This window comes from Phoxinus phoxinus (genome assembly GCF_949152265.1).
Source record: "Phoxinus phoxinus genome assembly, chromosome: 14".
Classification (NCBI taxonomy): domain Eukaryota; kingdom Metazoa; phylum Chordata; class Actinopteri; order Cypriniformes; family Leuciscidae; genus Phoxinus; species Phoxinus phoxinus.
In genome coordinates this window covers 21,942,549-21,964,022 of record NC_136889.1, presented here as the reverse complement: position 1 = coordinate 21,964,022, position 21,474 = coordinate 21,942,549, and the positions used below count along the sequence as shown (strand labels likewise).

Sequence of the window (21,474 nt, the reverse complement as noted above, 5' to 3'; positions counted from 1 at the left end):
AATTGTTTCACCAGGATACAAAGGATATGACCTCACAGGTTCCAATCAGGGAATGCTTTAATTAAGAACATTTATGCAATGTTTATTTCTGCAGGTTCAGTGCTCGTCGTTATCTGCATTCCCTTCTAATCAGACAGTGACGAACGCGAGGTCAACATGGCCACTGAACAGGGTCAGTCCAAAGCATAATGAATCAATGAGTGTTTGAAAACATGTCAGTGTCACAGGAGAAAGTCTCCTCACAAAGACTCCACAGAGAGCCATTCTGGCTGAATATTGATGTGAAAATTAGCGGTTAATGTTAATTTCATTCACTGTACAGTTATTACAAGTACAGTGGTCCAAAAGTCTGAGAGCGCTAGTGGAAATGCTTCTATTTTGCTTTTTTTTTTTTTTGCTTTTTTATTGTGCTGTTGAATTAACTTTTTCCCCCGCCATTGACGGAAATTTCCGCCATTTTTCATCTTTCTGTGTTATCACTGTTATATGGTAGAGGGTGCTATTATGCATATTCTGATATATGCATATGTAAAATATCGAAATCACCAACATTAAACAGCATATAAATCAAAACTGCCGAATGTTACTGAATTAAATGTTAACCCAGGACGAGCTGTAGGACTGTGAAGCTTTGGGGGGATGTTGATGGACTCGATCTACTCCATCTAATGTTTTGATCATCATTCTGAATCCGATCCAGATGTAATCTTTGACGAAAATGCGATTTTCTCAGCTTTTCTTTTTTTTTAATGAAACTTACCCACATTCAAGTGTCAAGAATGCATGGGGGTCATGAAATGAAATTCTGAACCATGACATTTTTCAGACGCTAAAAATTGCTGGCGGTGGCTGGCAACTTAAAAAAAAAAAAAAAAAAACGCTGGTGGGGAAAGAGTTTAAAAATGATATAGTTATTTCAACTAGTTATTATATTACATATAGTTATAATAGTTATTTATAGTTATTACAACAAAATAAGGGAAAAGTTAAATACCGGTAATCCCAGATAACAAACTTTCAGTTTTAAATGTTTTCAATGTGGTATCATACTTTTGGAGCCCATTTGTATAGTAATTTACACTAGACAATCAATTCAGAGTAAAATAATCCTGAGATATAAAAGTCACTGCGGAATCATGCCTAACTTTAATCTTATATCAATGTTGACAACCAGCATAATCTTCCTAGGCTACAACTGGAGAAAATCTGACATCGTTCCGATCTGAACTACTTTCGAATAATCAGGAAAGCCTAAATATTTTGGAGGCCATGATAGGATTACAAATGCTCTTGGAAAGATATGTCTGAAAGATCAAAATTAATGGTAAAATAGTGCCGTATGTAAACACAGTGAACAAATGATCATAAACGGCGCAAATGTTCTTCTTAACACTTGCAGTTCTCAGCGTTTTTGATGCCCCAGTCACTGTGCTCGAAAGCTGACTGGATGACCCTTTCAAAGTGTAATCCTCCAATCAGAAGCCAGCGATTTTCCTATGCAGCATGAGAGCATCATTTTTGATGATGATGCTAGTAACAGGACCATATGGTCATTCAGCAGTCAGGGACCTCCCAGGAAATCTCAGCAACTATGCACTTGCCAAACATTTGTGGGATGTAACTGACTGGCAGAGAAAGGAATCAAGCCTACCAAAGAAGATGGTGTAACTGAGAAAGAAATGGTTTGGGAAATGCAAATCTGGTTATTTGAATAAACATGCCAATCAATATGAACTAAAAACGGCGATGAAGGAGAAGATGCAGTTAGAATTAAAATCCATTTGATTTGTCTGCAGCTATTCTGAACATTTTTCAATATTCTCAAATCACATAATTAATCTGAACCGTGTTATACAGGCCAAACCGGCCTCCCAGCGTTCTGAATATGCAAATGTGCATTTCTGTGCTCACTTGTTTATATACACATTTGAGATCACAAGTGCCTTGGGATTTCTTGTTTGTCCACGTGATCAATTATAGCTATCCACCTGATTTGACTTTATAAACACAGCGGATTGTACAACCTCAATAATTACAAAACAGTTTTGCTCAGGGCTAACTTGTTTTCCAACGTGACACAGAGTAGCCCAATTCGGTAGATTAAAATTGAATTCAATATGCAGCCATTTACAGCTGTTCTATCCAGCAGAAGAAGAAAAAATATGCAAGAGAGATCAAGGCAATCTGACAATATATGGAGCGTTTTATTGTTTGAATGAGATGGCAGCTGCATAGCTGGAAACGTTTATGGACTTGAGTACTAAATATAGTCAAATGAAGTAACTACTCTGAAATAGTCAGATGTGCAGTTGATATTTTAAATTGTACAAAACTATAAGGGATATTCTGGATTAAGGACGGGTAAAGCTAAATTGACAATGTTGATTACCACAAGAGAAGCATTTTTTATATAAAAATCATAATACCATGCATATTGTGTCTTACCTTTTCTGTGTAAATTTAAGCTAAATCTAAAAATTACTTATTTATATAATATTTAAACAGCTTTACATCGTAAATACAGAATTAATGAATATTATTGCTTTATAAGATAAGATTCATATTTCTGCTTTAAATTCCTAAAAAATTATGTCCCCAATACCTTCCACTTTAATTGCCTGACCATAACTTTAATTTTGTTTTAAGAAAAGGATGACTCAATATTGTATGCGTGTATACGTGCGTGAGTGCCTTTTGCAGTACTGTAAAACTGCATACATCATGATTCCCAACAAGTTTATGAATTATGACACCTTAAAAGTGTGTAAAGAGACAATCCATCATGATTTAATTAGCAATCATATGTATTCATATGAAAAGTTGGTTCTGGTTCACTAACATTTTCATTCTTCACAGCAGCTAAAACAGAAGATCTGTACATATGAATAAATTCAGAGGTACAAATGGTTATGAATGCTTGAATTCATGAAATTTGATTTATAATTTTTTTTTTCAAAACTATACTGCAAATAAAATCTTCACTATGACTTAGGTAGGTACACTGTAAAAAAAAGGCCAAATTCGGCCAAATTCAGAATGGAAACCATTTCCATTAAAGCAGAATGTACTGTAGAAAACATTGCATTCTGGGATATATTTTTTGCACGGTAAGCAATTGTTAATTTACAGCCCATTTTCAACACCAATCTACTGTATTTATGTATTAAAGTTTTGTACTGAACTATGCAATGCATTGTGGACTAGTGCCTTTGAAGCAATAGCACAATGGCGCTGTGTTTCACTGGTGTTTCACAGTTGAGTACGAGTCTTCGTCTATCCATGTTCGGGGCAGTCATGACAGGAATATATGTGGAAAACAGAAGAAATCTAATCGAAACGGAGAGGAGAGGGAACTTTGTAACTGACTGCAGCGAGGAGCGCGTTCTTTAGTGAATGTGTAGAGCGGGAAGAACTGAAACTGAGAAAGAGGCACCTGAAACTCATGACCATTGTGTGACACTTTGAATCCCCTTAAGAGAAAACATTGATACCGACTGTAGCGGGGAGCCCGTTCATTTAAAATTGGCGGATTTTGTCGGAGTAATTTCTCTCGCATACTAATCACTCAAACGGTGACTGATGAGCTGGAACTGAACAAGCCGGAAAAATCCTTGAGAGTGAAGTGAGTGATTATATATACATTAAATGGAGAGGATAAAAATTATGTCGATTCACTGTAATACATAATTTATTTTCAAATTTCAGTGTTTATTACAGGCTTTCAATCTATGCGTTTCATTTCTGATGGTTTTGGACATCTAGTGCTCGTTGCTGGGAGAAAAAATGTAAGAAATAACTGGTCAAATTGACATCTTATCTAGTGAAACGATGGGTCATTTTCTAAAAAAAAATTATTTATATACTTTTTAACCACCATTGTTCATCTTGTGCTGGTCTGCGACGCGCCACGCATTACGTCATCACGTTGGAAAGGTCACGTTCACGTCATCTACTATCTAAGTTATTTGTCTGTGTACTCCGGTTCAAAAAAGTAGGGAAGGGCGAAAAACTTCATCTCATTTTCTCCTCCAACTTCAAAATCGTCCGACATCTTTGTTTTAATTTATTTGTATTATTATTATTATTTTTTTCGTGACCTTTCCAATGTGATGACGTAATGCGTGGCGCGTCGCAGACCAGCACGAGACGAACAATTGTGGTTAAGAAGTATATAAATTTTTAAAAAAAATTAAACGATCGGTCATTTTCTATAGATAAGACCCTTATTTCTTCATTTGAACCTTCTTTTGAACATCGGGATAGATGGTTGCCATTGAAGTTCATTCTGTGTAAAAGAAAAACTGGAATGTTTTCCTCAAAAACCTTAATTTATTTTCAACTGATGAAAGAAAGACATGGATATCTTGATGACATCGGGATGAGTAAATTTTCAGCAAATTTTTATTTTTTTAAACAAATCTTTTAAGCATTATTTATCATTAAACGCAAATTCGTTTAACTGTATAACTAAGCTATATAACCGAGTGTGAGTTTGTATTCTTTTCTGCCCTTTTTTGCTTTTACTCATATATTGTTGTCCTTTTGGGTGTTCTTGCTTATAAATAAATGTTCACCTTTGTATTACTCCCTTACTGTTGATTTTACTGTAGTAATGTCCTGTGTGATTTTGATTTTCAACCTATTTTGTGGTTTCCTTTTTGACCCAGAGCAGTGTTGCCAAAATGACCCAAATTGGGATGTTTTTAACCCGCCATTATTAGAGTGTATTGTGAATTGAAATAATCACAGAAATGTACTGCATGTACCGTACATGGCTTTTACGGTAAAATAAATAAAAAAATATTTTGTTTTACGGTAAAACATTATAAAGTAATATAAAGTAATAAGAGTGTTCATACTGTATAATTACAGTAAATTGTTACCATCTCTGCTGCCAGTATTTTACAGATTTTTGTGTGTGTTTGTTTGGATGACAACGGTGGACTAAAAACCGAAAAGTTCAACTTTTGTTTTTCACGACAACGTTGTCAAAACGATCCCCATTCACACGCATCTACGAAAACGACTAAAAACACTGTATTACGCATGTCAGGGCAGTAGTTGGCGATGTCACTTTGTAAATAAACACTACGTGCTTATAGACTGAACACGTAATACGCATGCGCAAGATGTCACCGTTTTCACAAGTTCTCATTCCAAAACATCATTGTCGTGTAAATGAACATCCAAAAAGTTCTAAAGTTTTTTGCGGAAAAACTTTGTGTCATGTAAACGGTCCCTCAAATTCCTATTTAATAGTAAACTATGTAACATATTTAAACATGTTAAAACAATCTTTACAAATTCTCTGAATATATATTACGATACTAAAACTGAGCGTTTGTCAATACTTCTAACTTTTTGATGCTGTCAGCATTTCCGTATTGTATGGGTAAATCCAAAAATGAATAGTAACATATTAATACCTACAAATACCAATGAGATTAGACTGTGATTCCTTACTGTATGAAATCATTCATGCTGCATTTTTGTGATATAGTAGTGTTCCCCAACTTCCTCCCAAGCACAAAAGTGCAAATCCATCTATGAATAAAGCGGTTTAATTTGTTTGTGTTCTTGCCATTGTCTGATGTCGCATACCTGTGATATCCAGAAATTGAACAAATTCATCACATTTAAAGGTTGAACACACTGGAGAGTTAGCAGTTCCTATTACTTTTTTCTTCTTGCTGGCTTTGCAAAAACTAACACAGGCATCATTATAAAAGGCTTAAGACGTAGTTGTACTTATATGAGTTTGATTGATATGAGCTTAACATATAATCCCTGCACCACAGAGGGTTTGAAGGCTATTGGTAAATGCTATTTCCATGGATGTATGCTAAACACTTCCTCCTACCTATATCAGAGTCTTAATCTTAAAGTCAGTACATAAATCAAATGGTTCCTGTTTACTATTTAAATGCACATTCCTTGTGCCTTCATAATCTTGTATAAAAATACAACTTACTCAGCCTCTGAAACAACATTCCTTTTCAGCTGATATCACTATCCCCTATTACTTTTTTTGCCAACCTTTTTCCTCCTTTACTCATAGGTATGTTACACCCACTTTTCATAGTCCAAATAATTCCCACGGTTGATAGTATTATTCCCTAAGTATTGACAGCATAACAAAACCTCTCTCTTTATGTGTTTTGGCCTTTCATTTACACAACTACAATGTTTTAGGGGACTGAAAATGCAAACTTTAGAAAACAGGTTTCAAAATGCACGTTTTTTTAAACCGATACCATTATCGTCTCTGTGTAAACTACAAAAATGCACATTTGTAAAAACAGTGACGTAATGCGCGTGCATATTATGTGTTCAGTCTAATGGCGCATAATGTTAATTGTTAAATCATGCATAACTAGCATTCCCTTTTTAAACAGGCATTCCCAATTTTAAGTTTAATGTTATGTTGTATATTGGTAACTTTAGGGTCCAATTCTCACTATTTACTCGATGCTTATTACCATGCATATTGCTAGGATATTGGCTGTTTATTAGCACTTCTAAAGCACATCTTAATGCCTTATTCTGCAACCCTTAATCCTACCCAATACATAGACTTAACAACTACCTAACTATCTCACTAACTATTAATAAGCAATAATTACAAGTATATTGAGGTAAAAGTCATATTTGATAGTTAGTTAATAGTGAGGATTGGACCCTAATCTAAAGTGTGACCTGTATATTATTTAGAGTTTCAACTAAACAAAGTCATCACAATGTACAAAACTACTAGCCTAGCAACAAGTTGAACACTGAAACAGTAGCGTGTTTCATTTAGAAATATCCTATTGCAAAGGTAAAGGTTGCAAAGTTGTGAACTGAGTATATACTTTTTTTTCATAAAGCAAAAGACACTTCAAAAACAATTACATTTGACTTTTTTTTTTTTAAGGAAAAAAAATGTGATTAAAGATGGATGAACCCATTCTCCCCTCAAGAAATGACTAGAATTCAAGATGGCCCCCAAGTTGAAGGAACAATGTTGATGAACATGATGCGCTGTGACTACTGATCCAAAGTGAATAAAAGGCTGCACTATGCAGAGCCTTCCCATGGCCCCTGGCATCAATAAAAGGGGCCTTGCTCTTCTAAACTAGCAAGCAGTGTTGTCGCCAATATCTCAATTATTCATTTTATTGTAACAATAACCCCAAAGGTTTTAAGACCATTTTGCACCGATAAGAAAGTCTGCAAATAATTAATCAGCTCAATGATGCAATCCACCCAACACTCTGAGGTCAGAGAATCCTAAATAAATCATCCCGCTCTTCATTCTCATTTGTAACCATTCACGTTTCTCTGAAATCTGACATTTTAAATTCCGGTGGGTGTATATTATCACTTGTGCATGACTCAGCACAAACTGACACACTGTGGACGTGCACTTCATTAGCATCAGCCGAATCCCCCTTTCCTGCTCCGCAACACGCTCTGGAGCCCTGAGCCTGACAAGGGTCGTTTGCACAAAGTGACAGTTCAGTTCCCCCACAGATCGGAGTGCAAGGGGCCCGGGCCCTGCAGTGCAGTCAGGCAAGTTTCTTCTCCAGAAATGGTCAGGCAAAAAGAGCAAACGGCCACTGCTGTCTGAGGGCAGACCAGCGGTGGAGAGAAAGACAGAGAGTAATGAGAAACAGCCTCGAGATGTTGCTCATCTTCTTCGGCAGGGCTTCATTTGTGACTAATTTAGGCGACACAATTCGGAGCGTCTGACTTTGAGCCATCACATCAAGTGTCACAGTGCCTGGAGAGGAGATGATGCAGAGATAAAAAGAAGAAACACCACTTGCTGATAATAAGAATGTGGGATAGCCCGCATGTCCCATATATGGCCACCACACAAAAGCAAGGAGCCCTATGGGGACCACTGCTAAAAAGATCATCCATAACAAGACTGTGGTACAAAAATAACTCCATGCCACGAAAAATATGAGTCACACAGGCCAATCAACAATATAAAGGACTTGGGAGTGAGGAAAAAAAATAGAAAATAATTAATTAAAAGGGTTATGACATGAGTGATTTGCATAATTTGTGAGACAACGCTTCCCCACCGTTGATAGAATTTTCCGGCTTTCCGTGTTTTCACTGTTATACGGTAGGGGCGCTATAAGGCATCTTCTGAAAGAGAACTGAATCTTCTGATCAAAACACAAGCTAAGAAGAAGGAGAAACAAGCGATAGCATATAATTTTTTCCCAAACCAGGTCTGCAGAAAATCCGCCCTGCAGCCAACTCTAAAGATGTCATTGGTCATGTCAATCACTTTACTGATTTCCTACACCAAACACTGATCCCTAAACCTCCCCGGCACTGTAACCTTAACCAATGAAATTAGCTGCAGGGTGTGATTATTTTCCATTGAATCTAATCGTATGCATATGTAAAATCACCAACATTAAACCGCATATGAATCAAAACTGCCTAATTTTACTGAATGAAATGACGACCCAGGACGAGCTATAGGACTGTGCTATTTTTTTTTGGTGCAAAAAAGCTTTATTCACATTATAAGAGAACCTCAGTGAACATTAAAATAATAAAAAAAGGGGTCCATGTCATGACCCCTTTGAATGTCTTAAAAACTTCACCCCAATGGTCAACATTTCAGCGCAACTTAGTCCAAAGCCATTAAATGCTATTTTTTTCACTCCCAAGTCCTTTATGTCATATCAGACAACCATGTCATATCGAGTTATGCTGGAGCTGTGAATAAATTGTGGCAGCCTATTTTATAGTCTACCTTGCGGTGCAAAACTAGCCTTGGCATCCCATTTTCCTAGCCGAGGCTTCACGGCCAAGGTTGACATTTCTACAGAAATCACTAGTTAGAATGTATGAAGGCTGATGAGATGGATTTCACTGCTGTTTATATGTCAGTGACGTTCTTGTCAAACTTTTGTCAAAAAATGCCACATTTGGCTTCCAACTCTACATTTGAAAGTTTCAAACATTCCAAAAGAATATAAAATCTTTCCCGGTTACATCAAAGATGCGTCCTCAAACAAATGACTATTTGGCTGTTTTCAGATCGGTGTATTGAAATTACAGTTGGTTATAGTCAAATATATCAACCTGTTTGAGGCCATGTTTAACAAACCTAACGTGTTAATACAGCAATACCGCCATAAATCCGTTACTGCAATATTACCGCAATCAGCTAATGCCTGCTCAAGTGCATTTAATGTGCACCAGCATCATAATTATCCATTATGCAAGTCTAATATGTTTTTACATTTCAAAACACTTTACTTTCATCCTCAGCAAGGCAGCATTTCAAACACCGATGTTATCATAAAGTATAATCAAGCTCATGTTTTACTGGCCTGCTGGATATCATCCTGCAGAGTGCAATGGACCAGAAAACCAGTTTTAGTGATCCTCTCATCGTCCCATTCAAAGGCCACACTTTGTTACCATGCACACAACCAGGCGTGAGGGATATCAAAGACAACCATTTATTTTGGACCCACTCTTTACAGATCTTTTTTTGTTTCGTTTTTTTTTTTTTGTTGTGGCTGTTTGAAGGCCGTACGCCCATTGGACGCTCATCCGGGAGGGCAGAAGCTTCATTCTGACACTACAGCGGGGCTTGTGTGCTCTTTTAAACCTGTGATAGCAATCCACTAAAGCCTCTACTCTATAAATAGAAGCTTTCAGTCTAATCTTTGGGGAAAAAAAACACTAGTGCATATAAGCTTCTCTAAACATGCAGATAGCTGAAAGTAAGTGAAACATCACTTTTTAATAGTAAAGCTATATTTCCAGTGCCTATAATGACAACTTGATACAGAAATGCTTTAAGATGGGAGTTCTGTTTAAGAATTCATAGACGCAGAAGGAGTTATATTAATTATAGAGTCTGTGCCGTAATAAAAACGCTCACACAATAACTGGGGAACAAAATAATCAATGGCTTAATCTTCATTTCAAGCTTGATTCATATTTAAAACATTATAAAATGAAAATCACTCTCAGCTACAAGATCATAAATGGAATATGACACAGTTTGGAATGGAATATAAAGCTCATTTGGAAAGGGGGATGAAAAATGAAATTGGGGGCCTACTTAACTCTACTGAACCTTGATAATTCCAAAGCACCATGTTCCGCTTGATCGGGAAAGCTGCCACCTTCTCCCTATGGGGTTATTATTTTCAGCAAGTGAAACCGAAATGCCATAGGACGGTTACTCCCTCCCTTTCTTTCTTTCTCTCTCTCTCGCTCTCTATCGCCACCTCATTATTCATTATTTTTGAATCACTGTGCTGGAATTGAAGTGAGATTGTCAGCATCCATTCTCAGCCAACAATCTCTGTGAGCTGTTGTCCTTTCACAGTATGCTGGGTCATTCCTGCCTCCAGTTGATCTCTATCTTGTGCCAGTTGTGAAATGTTACAGATGCTAATTAGCTGTAATATCTGTGACCCCGATGCAAGTCCATTATGCATCATCAGAAATGTTAGTTGCTAGCAAATTCCTTCAAAGGCATGTGTGGCAATCTGTTGCTGCCAGCGTCCGTGGACAGCAGAGGGACGACTGACAAGAAAAGAAGACGTTTGTCATTGATGGAGGCTGACAGCAGCATAACAATTACATTTAGGCCAAAAGGCTAAGTATGGTGTCAGGTGCCTAAAGCAAGTTCTATTGACCCTCTTCACTGCCAAAGCTTTCCCAAAGAGAGTATTTGGGAATGCGTTTTATTGCCGTTTGGATTCACAATTGAATTCCAAAAAGACTGAAAAATGTGTTTACAATATTAGAAGATAGAAGAGATGGCATGATGTAAACATACATTAGACTTAGTACCCCTGTTCCCCCCCCAAAAAAAAACATTTAAAAAAAATGAATTAGTTAATTAATAAATCCCCATCCAGGTTGTGTTACACTTCTGACATAACGTGAAAGAAAGAACATAACACATCAAGAAAGAACATTCCTATTCGGTACACCCAGAAATTGTAAAACTAAACAAAAAAAAGTCATAGACATCAGTAGCAGAGCACAGTGAGCTGTTTTTAGTGTTCTTTTATGTGGGAGGGTGGAGGAATACAAGGGGGCATCATAAAGACACGGTATAATTAAGCTGTGAAATGATCTCCAGCATTAAAGGCCTGCAGCTGTCTGGTTCATACTCACCCTCCTTGGATGGTCGTCGCACCTCCGCGCTCAGATTGCACACCTGCGCCGAGCGCACGTGAGGAGTCAGGCATCCTTCGGTTTGGGGGTTTAAAGGCAACACCACGTTACTGAGCATCAGCACGCTCTCAGATTCCCCATCTCCTAAATGTTGCGGGCAGGTGCATTTAGCATAGACTATTCCACAGGATTCAGCTTTCTCTCCTTTCAAGCAGTTTTCCAACCACGTGCATAACACCTGACATCCAAACTGACTCGGGCTCGCCTTGTTTAAAACCACAAACTCCACCACAGACCTTTCCTCCTCATCCGTCTTCTTTGTCGTCAATCCGTTGTAGTCGTAGGGAAACACTCGCCGGAGCTGCACGAAATTTTTGTCGTAATGCAAAAAGACATAAATATTCTTGGCGTCATCACAGAGGTGCACAATGGACTCGTTGATCCTCAGCAGCTCGTTGATCTTCTCGTGGGAGAAGTGATCGAACTGGTAAGCCAGCAGAGAGAATTCAGAACAGCTAATTTCTCGTTTGTAAAGTTTTAGGTAGATGCTGTATTTGGTAGGATCTGGGTTCTCCAACGTCCAAGTGCAGTTCGTGAAGTTCTTGGGAAACATTTCATTTATCGAGTAAGATCCATAGATAACTCCTTTCACTAGCGTGGAACACCAGAAATCTTGGGCACCAGTATATCCAAACATAACCAGGAGATAGGTGGAAAATATATAAATCAACAGATTACGAACAGCCTTCATCCTATGTCATTTGGCCTGCAAGAGAAACAGAGATGCACTACATTTATTGTCAGCCTATGCTTTGTCAACGAGTTTCAGCCTAAGATCTCCTAACTATCAATTAAGCTTTGTGTTAAACACATACTTACCTACATTGTTCGTTTGAACAGCCTAATTTCGATCATAAACAGCCATCTCGATTTTATAGAGATTCAAATGATTCTTTCCATGGGAATCTAACACATTTCGGATAAACATTGCCACCTTGTGGCGTTTAATAAATGGGGGGTAATAACTTTGAGCATCTGCGGTGGCAGGATAAAACAACATAATATTTTGCGATTTAATAACCATTTAATATGATCATTACACGCTGAATGATCTTTACCGTCTTTGAATGAGTGACAGTGTCAGACACAGTGATCAATGCCATTCAATAGCTTTATGGTCGTTATATTAATTCGAGACGCGTTCATTCGGAAGAATAAAAAAGGCTGGCATTACATGTCACCAATAACCAAACAAACATTTGACACCATAAAACGCGTTTTATTCAGTTGAGAGTAATGTGTCGCAATTCTGCAGTGATCTACATGTCTGACCGCATAATAATCATCTACATTGCCTATATCAGTCTGCTCAGACACAGTTGTGATTTCTATTCAACTTAGTCTAAAAAAAAAAAAAAAAACATAAATGTACTATTTATATAATATAGGGAGATCATATCCGGTTGTCTGGATGTCGTGATCTATGTAAGGATTAAAGCAGCCTTGCATTCAACATCTAATTCCCTTATTGAATGCAATCTATGCTTTCCATGAGGCAAACAAACTTAGATTTTGATGTGATGCTTCTCTCTCCGCGACGATCTGCTATTCGCATTTCAACATAATGTGTTGAATTCCTACATTTTCTAGAAGTCTGAAAGAAAGGCGGTGGAGAGAAAGAGAGAGAGAGAGAGAGAGAGAGAGAGAGAGAGAGAGAGAGAGAGAGAGAGAGAGAAGGGAGATCCAGTAGGAGAGAAAAGCTATTCGATGTCTTGTTTGCATGAATCCTGCAGGCATTGCAGCTGTGTGCAGTGTCACAGCATTACCAAACCGAGCCTTTATTTTTTATTATTTAATCGCCTTAAATGCGCCACTATTTGTACGGCATAGCAAAACGCGTACGATGCAATATACAGAGAGGTTATGCACGACTATATAGGACAGTATTGGCGCATATTGCAAACATAGTGCGCTACTTTTCCTTTACTTGACAATCTACTGTCGCGTCGCGCGCTTGCACTTTTCGTTGACTATGACAGAAGCGATCCAGTTTGTCGCGCCGCGTCACGATCAGTAGCCTAATATAAACGAATTAGGGGGGAAATGTAGCGACAGAAAAATCAAAATAAATAAATAATAAAAACTGCAGCGACGTATTTATATTCATCTCTTACGAAGCCCAATAAGTCTAGCGGGATTGTCAATCGTCCGTTTTTTTTGGAAATACAAACGTGAATGTGGTCACCAAGACGGATTTTACTATACAGTCGGCGCCAAACTCCATTCTATGTCTTTTTCCCTGCGAAACTCGTCGATCATCGTTTAACTTCGCGCTGGCCCTGGTGTAACGTTCGAGTCCTCTGAAATATTGACGTAGTTTGTGTTGCATTAACCAGAATAAACTATGGGATCTTGAACTCGTTTATGCATTGAAGAGGGATAAACTTGGGCGAGGACCATCTCATCATCGCACAAACCCACCTATTTATCCATCTACTTGTGTATAACAATAACAGCCTAATAATAAACAGGTCTTACCTTGCACTCTGAAAGCTATGGCTATTTTTCCCACATACTTGGAAACATCCTTTAGAAATGAAACGTGTCGCTCCCCTGCGAATCGATATCTCCCATTGCCTATGAAGTCTAGAGCAACAAGACGGTCAATGAGCAAAAATGCATTAGACTCCAGGCTGGATCATCATCATCATCATCATCATCATCTCGTTCCTATTTTCCCACCTCAACGCAACCAAGTGATGAGAGCGCAACAGAAGTGAGCAGACACTAGAACGAGGGCGAAAAATGCTGTGAATCTCGACTGATCATTAGTCGTTGTCTGCCCGTCCCTCAAGAGATGCCCAGGTCGGTAGCAGGTAGAGCGCAGTCCCTGACGGATGGAGGATGCTGCTGACTCGCTGTAGAGTGAGATGGAAAGCGCTTTCTCGCCGAGCCTCAGGACTGGAGCTGCAATATCACGTCACTGCCACTAAGATAAGGCACGTATGGACGTCTCGAGCTGCGTCTCTCACCATCTCACCCCCCTTCCCCTGGATAACATAGAAACTCTTTTCTTATTTGAAATCAAGGCAGAGGAATGTCCCTCGGACTGGAACTAACGACACGGTTTCTTTTCTGCGACGGCACGGACTGTTTTATCCGAATCCAATGGAATAATAATTCCTAATCGGCTTGTTTCCTTGGGAATTATGTTTTTGCGTGAGATTTCGAGAGATGTGTACAGGAACTCGCGAAGTTGCTTCATCTTCTCCTTATCGCATCATCATAAAGAATTAGATTTTTGGAACCGAGAAAAAAATACTGTAGCCTCTGATTTTATTTGTGTTTATGGAAAAGTTACTGAGAAAAATATTAATTTTTCTACAACTAAACTAAACTTGAGATGTATCGACGCATAATGACTTTTGGGATCGAATTCTGACGGGACTGAATTGAAACTGGTGTTTTTTGTTTTTCGTTGATGTTGATTTAGATATTAAGATAATTTCATTCGTTTTTGGGTTTGTATTTGCAGCTATCTGTGGCTGAATTCACAATGGAGCAAAATATCACAGGTACAGTTTCCAGCAAAATATCACAGGTACAGTTCATATTTTTCATACAATATAATGCGATACCAGCTTTTGTTATAAAAATTAATAATAAAATGACAGATGTTCTGAAGAAGGTTGTGACAATAACAGAATATTATGATAGGCTATGTACGAGGGTTATCTAAGTCAAATATATACAGAGACTCTCGATAGACTTCTAAAACCACATGGTAAAACTTTAGATTAAATGCTTTCAAGTTATAATGATGGAATTTCTGATGTTTTAAAAGGTTATAATCAGCGCAAATTACGATTTAATAATTATGACTAAAGACTAAACGTCAATCATCTAAAAGACTTTTAAAACAAATATTTATGATATGAAAAATGTATAAATATTTACAAAGGTTTTTTTTAGCTTTGGCGCCCGGGGGTTAGTGTCTTGCTCAAGGGCATCTGTCCTCAGTTAATTCCTGCCGGTGTTGAGAATTGAACCTGCAACCGGTGTTGAGAATCGAACCTGCAACCTTCCCCGCAGTCTGATTCTCTAACTAGGGCACGAGTTTTTTTAATAGCTTATTGATATTTATATATTTAGGCCTAGATATTATTGATAAATTGTAATATTTAGCGACAAGTGCTAATATACACACTTTGAATGACTTGTAGGCTAACGTTTGAAAAACACATTGGAAACTAAACATTTGGATGGAAAACAATACTTTTTATTCCTGGGAGATTTCGATTTGTGGAAAAAGCAAACAGCTTTTGGGTGAAGTTGATAAGTTAATTAATATATATATATATATATATATATATATATATATATATATATATATATATATATATGCTATATATAAAGCAGCATTAAGTTAATTAAGTGCTAATTATTAAGAGACATTCCTGCAGGATTAGTGACATAGAATTATCATAAACCCCGCCCCCTGAACACGATTTATAGATGATCAAGACAGAATATGCTAATCAATGACATTGCAGTGTTGTGCAAGTTAGCCTACTTCCAAACTGTAATACATTATATATTACTTGTTACTGTTATTTAAAAGTAATTCATTACAATATTACTGTCTCAGAATTGTAATGCGTTACATTACTCATCATGTAGCCTATTACTTTTGAGTTACTTTCACCATAACTATACAGAAGTAGAACTTAACAAACTCCCAGAGTTATCCTTCCCGTCCAGATCCAATGCTACTACATCTTTAAATTACTATTAGTATTATTTGAAGTTATACAATACGTAGACCTACACCACAAAACTGGTTGAGGATAAATTATTTAAAATTGGGGAATTACAGCGTTATGGACGTGACATTGCAGTCAAAACTTGCAATATAAATTCTCAGAAAATGCATTTAATACCAATATATTGAAACGTCTGTTTATCCATAGGCTACTCCCTTAAATGAAAAAAATAAAAAATAAAACATTTTATAAAAATAATAAAAAAATATCAGTCTAGACACGTGTTTTATATTTAATATGAGGGAAATAGACATGCGTGACAAAAAAAAAAAACTTTTACGAGGCAAAATATTTTTTAGTAATTCTGTGAATTACACTGCGCAATTCAAAAGTAGCCTACTTATACTACCCACCGGATGAAGAAGGGTTGGCTCTCCACAGAACATAACATATTCATTCTATTTTATTTTTCGTGTTCGCATTTATGAAGAAAAAACAATAATGACGTGACAGTTCTCCGTTATGGACGCGAAAACTTTCAGAGAGACCTCAAACAGAAGACACAAAGCCTTTCTTTAAAGTGAATTTCGTTTTGTATTAATTGTATCTTAATTTTAATCAATGTTTCATCAACCAATTGTCTGTATTTAATAAATAAGAAGTAAATAGCAGACAATATATAGCCTAATCACGACACGGAGGCGCCTGCGCGTGAACTTGAGCGCGTCTCATAAATTATCCGAAACTCAGCGTATAAGGTACTTCACAGACCTGAAAAATATATCTATATTGAAATGTCTAGGCTACTTTTAAACAGAACAATTCAAAACGAAAGAAAACAGACTGCTCGCTTATGCAATCCGTATGAAATGTGTATTTCTCTCTGGCGCATATCCTACTGCGAAGATCGAGACAGCATCGTCAACTTCATCTTTATTAATAAAAAAAATTTAAAAGCGCCGCCGCCACCCTTAGCCTACATGTTACATGAACGAGCCACCACCGCATCAAAAACATAATTGCGAGATGAAAACATGATGAAAAACATGAAAAATACCACCAAAAAACATAGCCTAACTGCTTAGAAAGAAAATAGAACAAATAGAGTAGCCTAATGCGCATAAGTCAATCTCGCGAATGTAGGCTACAGTCTTCTTCATGCCATCGTTAGCCTAATGTCTCTCGCGGTCTTGTTGTGTGTTTTGTTTTTTTGTTTTTTTACAATTAAAACTAAATGTCTGTTGTAACCTGGTTGTAACGCAAGCGATACTGAACATGTAACGAGTAAAATAATACTGAAAATTGATTAGTAATGCCTTCAGAACAGACTACTGCGTTACAGCAAAAAGTAATAATAGGCTACTAATGCATTAGCTACTTTTGTAACACATTAGGCCTAGCCTATACTCCCAACACTGCACATAAGCTACATAAATTCACCAACTAACCATTCAGAAATGTCCTCTTGCATTCTACACGTTGTCACTTCTTCATGAGTCTCTCTGTCATTGTCTGAATCCGGTTTGAACATAAAAGGCTAAAAGTTTTTGAAAATGTCAGTGCATGTCTCAGAAGCTCCGCCCGCTGTGCTGCGAGAAACAGCTCATTTGCATTTAAAGGAACAAACACAAGACGGTGCGTTTTTGGTCACCCTGAAAAAGTGACAATTTTAACTTGCAATATAAAAATATCTGTGGGGTATTTTGAGCTAAAACTTCACATACACACTCTGGGGACATCAGAGACTTATTTTACATCTTGTGAAAAGGTCATTATACCACCCCTTTAATGATTTTCAGTTGAAAGCTAATTAAAGCAACAGTTTTTCCAACAACGGAAGAATATTTAAAAGTATGGTATGGGGTTAAAGGCCCCCTGCTGTCGGGGCTAAAGGCACAATAACTAACATGATAATAAACAGCTGGCTGACTTTTCCATTTGTTGACATAGTATATTCAGTTGCTAAATATGATTTATTGAGTTGGGTGTCCACCTCAGAGATAATCACCATATGTAGGCTATAATGAAACAAAGCATCATATTTAATATATATATATATATATATATCATATTAATCATAATTAAAAATATTATTTATTGTTACTACTGTAAAATATTAAAAAAAAATTATGATGGGATCTCCTTCAAAGCTTTCAGAATCTTTACTTTTTAAAATATTTTGTTATATTAACATTTTAATGACAGTATATTTTTTAAACAAAAAATATTTCTTTTATTTATCAAAATAAACAAAAAAATAATGCAAACTTTGCTAAAGTAATTGTTTTGTAAAAGTATCAACTTTAGCTAAAGTATTTGTATCAATACTTTGTGCCTTTTGCCCCGTGTGTGAAGTAAAAGGCCCACCTTAATGCCACCACGTACATTTATCATATTTTTAAACAAACAAACCACTTTTATGTTTTATTTTCACACAAAATCTGTTGCTTCATGAATGGAATGTGTAATACAAACAGATTTTTTTCTGCAATCATGGGGCTAGTGAAAAGCACATTTTTCTTAAGGTGTGCCTTTAGCCCTGTTGTAGGCTACCCTACATGTACAGTATGTAGATAGAAGCGTTGGAGACGGACGGAGGTCTCTCAGATGAACTACTGGTAATATTACAGTTGCCTAATATTACTGTACTGTACAGAAATAGGCCTACTGACTCTAAGTTATTTTCACTACAATCGATAACTGAGATGCCAGATGGCGCCAGTTCCCATAATGCTTACAACTATTCACTATAGTGTTTACAGTAAAGATCTGGCAGGGGTTTTTAGTACCATAATATTATACATCAGGCTACAGAGATTTCCAAAGTTTTCAGTCGTGTGTCAAAGAATTATGATATACACTTACCGGTCACTTTATTAGGTACACCTTGATACCAGTTTGGACCGTTCGATGCATTCAGAAATGCTCTTCTGCAGATCTCGGTTGTAACGAGAGGTTATTTGAGTTACTGTTGCCTTTCTATCAGCTCAAACCAGTCTGGACATTATTCTCTGGCATCAACAAAGCATTTTCACCCACAACTGCCGCTCACTGGACACTTTCTCTTTTTCTGACCATTCTCTGTAAACCCTAGATGGTTGTGCGTGAAAATCTCAGTAGATCAGCAGTTTCTGAAATACTCAGACCACCCGTCTGGCACAAACAACCACGCCACATTCAAAGTCACATCTCCCAGTTCTGATGGTCAGTTTGAACTTCAACAGACCGCCTTGAGCTGCTGCCATGTGATTGGCTGATTAGATATTTGGATTACAGAGCAGTTGAACAGGTGTGCCTAATAAAGTGTGAGTGTAGATACACTTGAACACTTTATATCAGTAAACATGGCAAGCACATGCTATAACTTATTTGATTATCTCCTGGCTTTTAATGCAGAACTACATAAATAGGCTACAACCCACAGTAATTTTTTCGCATCAGCAAACAGATTAAATGGTTCATATAATTACTAAGTTATGGCCGTAGTTCACTACATGTCCAGAGGTACAATGCTCCATTTCATAAACACTAATCAAGCCTTTCTCGTGTGTATTTTTTTTTTCAATCTGTGACAAGGTCATTACAACATCAAACCAGCCTTGAGCTTTCATCACTAGAGGCTTTAGTCTTTATTTCAGCCTGACTAACAAAAGTATCATGGTTTCTATGTTGGCTCAGGTGAGGAGCTGCACACACAGCCATTGTTTATTTGACCTCCAAGAGTAGCTCCCATTATTGTGTGCTCTATATGTTCTGCCTTGGGAGATGTCCTCATGGTTTTGTGTAAATCTGATTTATTTTGATAAAGTGTGTAAAGAAGACCTGCTCTATTTATGCCTATTCAATAAGTGAATAAAACAGACCACAGGGTCAATCCACTTGGGACTGGTTTTGTATCACTGTAATACAAAATTCCATGTGACACAAAAGAAGATGATTTTTGCTAAACAATGAACATAAATGTTTTTCAAAGTATATTGTGTGTGCGTGTGTGTGTGTGTTACAGAATAAAGCAATGCCTACAAGTTTGGAATGGTATGAGGGTAATAAATACAAATATTTTAAAAAATATTAACAGAATATTGTCATTTTTGAGTGTGATTCTCCCCTGCGATTCTAAACTTAACAAGCAATTCTTTGAAAAGTAGGTCATTTGGAATCATTTATGTGGCATGAAAGATGGCAAAATATCTTACTTTATTGAACGATCTTTTTTTATGCAGTGTTGTGAAAGTCTTTCCTTTGACCTTCAAACGTGCAACTGACTGAAAAAAGTCAATAATGAAAATATTTTTATGAAATAGCTAGTGTCTAAAGTAATTTAAATGTCAGCGATGATGAGCAACATGTAATAGCGTATTAACAAAAGAAGTTTAAGAAAAATAATTAGTCACAATAACATTGCAATGACAGGGTGTCATTTTTTTTGTTAAACGGGAAAGATTTCCCACACTGCGCCTGCAACAGTCATTTCATAAGCACCAAACTGGATAATTGACAGTATGAAGTGTTTTTAAAACCACTGGGAGGTGTACCACACATTCACACAAGGACACATAATTCTTGCTGTCATCTACTGAGTCCATACAAAGATTTTTATCAGTAGCAATCTGTCAAAGCACATTCACTAAGAAACAGGACTGATATAAATCTGCAGACAAAACAAACTAACTCTCTCCATACGCCGCTCTTCACAGTAACAGCTCTGTCAAAAAAAAAAAACTAAATTCACAGTAAATTGTGATTATATTTCTAATATGCATACAGTATCATCAAGGCTTTCAAGTAATCATTTTAATGCCCCACTCCATTTTTTTCTGGACAGAAAATACATTTAGCATTAAATAATTAACATCCATAATTTATTTGTCTCGTCCACCCTCAAAAACTCATTTACAATTAGTACAGAAAATACAAGGTGCCAAAACATCATAAAGACCATATCAGAGCATATCACACCTGTTCTAAAACCTGTGCATTGAATAATTACTATTAAATTAGACATAGACAAAACTGTTAAAAGATGTCATTAAATTGCAATAACATTCAAGAGATTGTGCTAAATATTGGATAGTTAAGGCTAGAGGATGTTGTTATGAAATTAATAATTGTCTTCAATTACTTAATCTGAATTTGAATTGAACACCCCACAAAAAGTTGAATTGCAAAATTGAATGACAGGAAGACGAATTTACTGATCTGTTTTAAAAATATAAAAATTGATGTATTCTGAGAAAAGAAGTAGTCCACAAAAGTTTGTTATTATGAAAATGAAATGCATATTATTATGGATGAAATACATAATACAAATAGATTCACATTTCTAAAGGTCGAAATATCTGTAACTTTAAGTGAAAGAAATGCATTTCAATACATTTCAATTCGATTTCCTCACAATTGCATTTTTAATCGCAGCCTCAATTCAAATTGAGAAAGTGGATTGGAGTCCATTTTATAATTCATTTCTGAATGGCGCACAACCCCCGGTTATAGCTTTATGGAATTCATAAGCGTCATGTGTTGATACAGTATCTGTGTTTAACTTGTTGACATC

The 21,474-nt window shown here is 36.7% G+C and overlaps 1 protein-coding gene across 5 annotated transcripts in view; it reads right to left on the bottom strand.

The window, feature by feature from the left end:
- Positions 1-19,957, bottom strand: part of adgrb3 (adhesion G protein-coupled receptor B3) — a 186,682-nt gene extending 166,725 nt beyond the window's left edge. For 4 of the 5 annotated variants that reach the window (XM_079634605.1, XM_079634608.1, XM_079634607.1 and 1 more), the window contains exons 1-2: positions 13,696-14,164; positions 11,158-11,923 (exon numbers count right to left, since the gene is read on the bottom strand). In XM_079634605.1, coding sequence (XP_079490731.1) covers positions 11,158-11,908 — 751 coding nt within the window. In that variant the 5' untranslated portion in view covers positions 11,909-11,923; positions 13,696-14,164. Of the gene's footprint in view, positions 1-11,157; positions 11,924-13,695; positions 14,165-18,785 lie in introns of those variants that run through there. The other variant, XM_079634606.1, reaches the window with a different exon arrangement.
- Positions 19,958-21,474: the final 1,517 nt, after the last annotated feature.